Source organism: Aplysia californica, unplaced genomic scaffold (assembly GCF_000002075.1).
Source record: "Aplysia californica isolate F4 #8 unplaced genomic scaffold, AplCal3.0 scaffold00626, whole genome shotgun sequence".
Classification (NCBI taxonomy): Eukaryota; Metazoa; Mollusca; class Gastropoda; order Aplysiida; family Aplysiidae; genus Aplysia; species Aplysia californica.
The window spans coordinates 206,511-209,302 of NW_004797896.1; the positions used below are offsets into that span (position 1 = coordinate 206,511).

The 2,792-nt window shown below is 38.9% G+C and overlaps 1 protein-coding gene across 1 annotated transcript in view; it reads left to right on the top strand.

The window, feature by feature from the left end:
• Positions 1–2,750, top strand: part of LOC101850908 (aromatic-L-amino-acid decarboxylase) — a gene marked incomplete in the record, with an annotated part of 24,097 nt that extends 21,347 nt beyond the window's left edge. Inside the window, 2 exon segments of the mRNA XM_035972256.1 lie at positions 625–704; positions 2,324–2,750. Coding sequence (XP_035828149.1) covers positions 625–704; positions 2,324–2,587 — 344 coding nt within the window.
• Positions 2,751–2,792: the final 42 nt, after the last annotated feature.

Here is a 2,792-nt window from a genome sequence, read left to right on the forward strand (position 1 = left end):
TCCACCCTTCCCACTCACCCTGAGCCGGTCGTTTGAAAGGGTGCAGAAAAATGAAAAATAGATACAGCACAGTCGGTTGGGCAGTTAAACACATGAAGACTACAGGGGGGAAAACGACTGTAGTCACAAACTGAAAATCACGAGGGTACCAATTTTGAACGCTTGTTGTTGATTCATAACCGTATTTCCGTTCAACTGTTAGTTTATTATTGTTGTTAGCTTTCCTATTCGACAGCACTTAACAATAAGCCACCAGTCAAACAAATATGAAGTTATGAGTTCACAAGCTTTTAAAATTGGTGGCACCCTCACAATTTCCAGTTTGTGACTACAGTCGTTTCCCCCCTGTGCTCTTCACATGTATTGTCTTCAATCGTATCTGGTGAAACCTTTGGGGGATGAGTAAATCAAAACAGGAAGAGGGCCGGTTTAATCATGGTTATGTGATCATCATTAATATTTTAATTTGTTAGTATCATTACCATCATTTTTATTTTTGTTATTGGTTTTATTATCTTTTGGCATTTTATTGTTAAAAAACATTATGCTTATATTATTACATGGATTTTTTTTTGTTCTGTCTTTCCAACCCAATGTCAACTCCAAATCCTCCCACGGAATCAGGGATTGACGAAGACACGTTCGCGGCTTTCGAGGAGGAGATTATTTTCGACAACCAGAGAGACCATTTGCAGCGGGCACAGGTTTGATTTGTTTTTCTTTCTTGATTTTTGTTTCTGTTTTTTTTTTTATTTGCTGTATGTTCACAAACGTTTGTTCTCTAGAGCATGGTGTAGCTGTCATTCAATATTGTCGAACGTCAAAGTTTCGAAAAGATCAAAGTAAAGTCAGTTGTAGAGTTTGATTAGGCGTGTCAATTGTTCCTAGAACCAATCCTCTTCTTAAAATAGTAACAGGTTTAGACGAATTAAACATTTGGTATGAAGATGAATATTTGCACGAAATCAAACAGTTTGTACTTCTCCTGCACATCTTCACTGCCTCATCCTTCTTGTTCGTCTTGAAGCTAGTTGTTGCTTCCCTCTTCCCTGGGCCATTCCCAAGGCTAAGATCTTTTTTCTCCATTTTTTCCTAGATTCTAAAGTACATCTCTGTGGAGGTGTAGGCTGTCTATACTTACTTTCTTTTTAATTGTTCTGCATTTGTTGCCTTGTGGTGTCGATGGGAGAAGCAAACGTTTTTCCATTGTTTGTCGTATCCTCTAAAGCATGCGCTTGGTTATGTTGTTTTTGACTGAAATCCTCTCTCCATCTTTTCCTGGGCCTGCCTCTTCCACTGGGTTGTCTATAGTGTCATTTATTTCCATTCCAGTGTAGCCATATGTCAACTGAAGAGCCATGGGGGCGTTAGCGTTGGTGAAGAGATGGTGCTCTAACAATACAATGTAAGATTTGATCATCTCATCGCTTGCATCCCTTTCTCTTGAGTATCAACACTTTCAAAACGGATATGCATTGTTTTTCAAAATCAATATTGGGACATTTTACTAGTTGCTTTAATCTGATTCTGTGTATGGATGATCTCGATTTTGAATCCGTTATGTGGAATTTGAGAGTTTCCAAGGTCTATGTGTCTATTTCACTCAATTCTTTCTGATATGGATCGTCTTGGCAGATGCATTTCCTCTTTCACCCATTCGATTTTGAAAGCGTAGTTCACCATCCATCATGTTATACAAAAATAGTTTATGGAAGTATGAGTTCTCGCGTCAAAGTGTTGTTGATGTTAGTAATACTAAGCTGACAATATAATAATAGCAGAAGGGTTTAGGTGAGTTCTGGATTCCTGTCCTTACTTCGCTTAGATGGTACATTTTTACCTCATAATCTGCTTTGTTGGTGTCAGAAAAGGCATGTTGTATAATATTGGTATTCATGTAGATTGAGTTATTTGGGCATGTGTTGAAGTTGCTGTTGCTATCTATGTTGTTATCGTAGTTACTTTTTTGTTGATATTATTGTGTATTAGTCAGTCGGTGTTCTAGTTGGTTAGACTGTTTGGGCTGGTAACTAAAAGGCCGTAGGTTCGAGTATCCGTCAGTTGCCCAACCCTGTATCTTTGGGAAAGCAGCTTTACACGAATATTCCTTCCTCACTTCACCCGAAGAGGAAAGGGTACCGGGTATAGGTTGTTGTTATTGTTCTTGTTGCCGCTGCTGCTGTTGTTGTTGTTATTGCTGTTGTTGTTATTGTTGCTGTTGTAGCTCTTGCTGTTATTATTATAATTGTTATTGTGGTGTTGTTGCTACAATTTCCCAACAGGCACATTTTCACCATTGATCTCTGATCTTTTGTCACGACAGGTGATGCGCAGTTTTTTCTTCAAAATGGTGTCCGACCCCAAATGTTACAACCCGCGGGTGCTGAGGTCTCTAAACCGGCCAGTTGCCGCGCAGAGTTGCAGTCGTGTGGGAAACAAAGGTCAGGTCAAGGTCAAGGACAAGGACCTAGAGGTCACGGGAGATATCAAGGACACCGAACAAACGTCAACGACAAGGGATGTGGGCGGAGATGTAGGCGAAGAGGAAGGGGAGAAACAGGAATCCCTGCTGTCAACCAAACTTTGAGTGATTTCTTCGAACTGGACTTCCCCCCGACTGATGACGACCCGGCCTCAATAAAAATAGAATTTAGAAGTAGAATTATGAAACTGAATTTTTAGATTAAAACTTTGAAAAAGAATTTATTGATAGAATTATGAAAAATAAAATGAAATCAAAATCTAAAAAATAGAATTGTGAAACAAAACTCTATCAAAATAGAATTTATTAA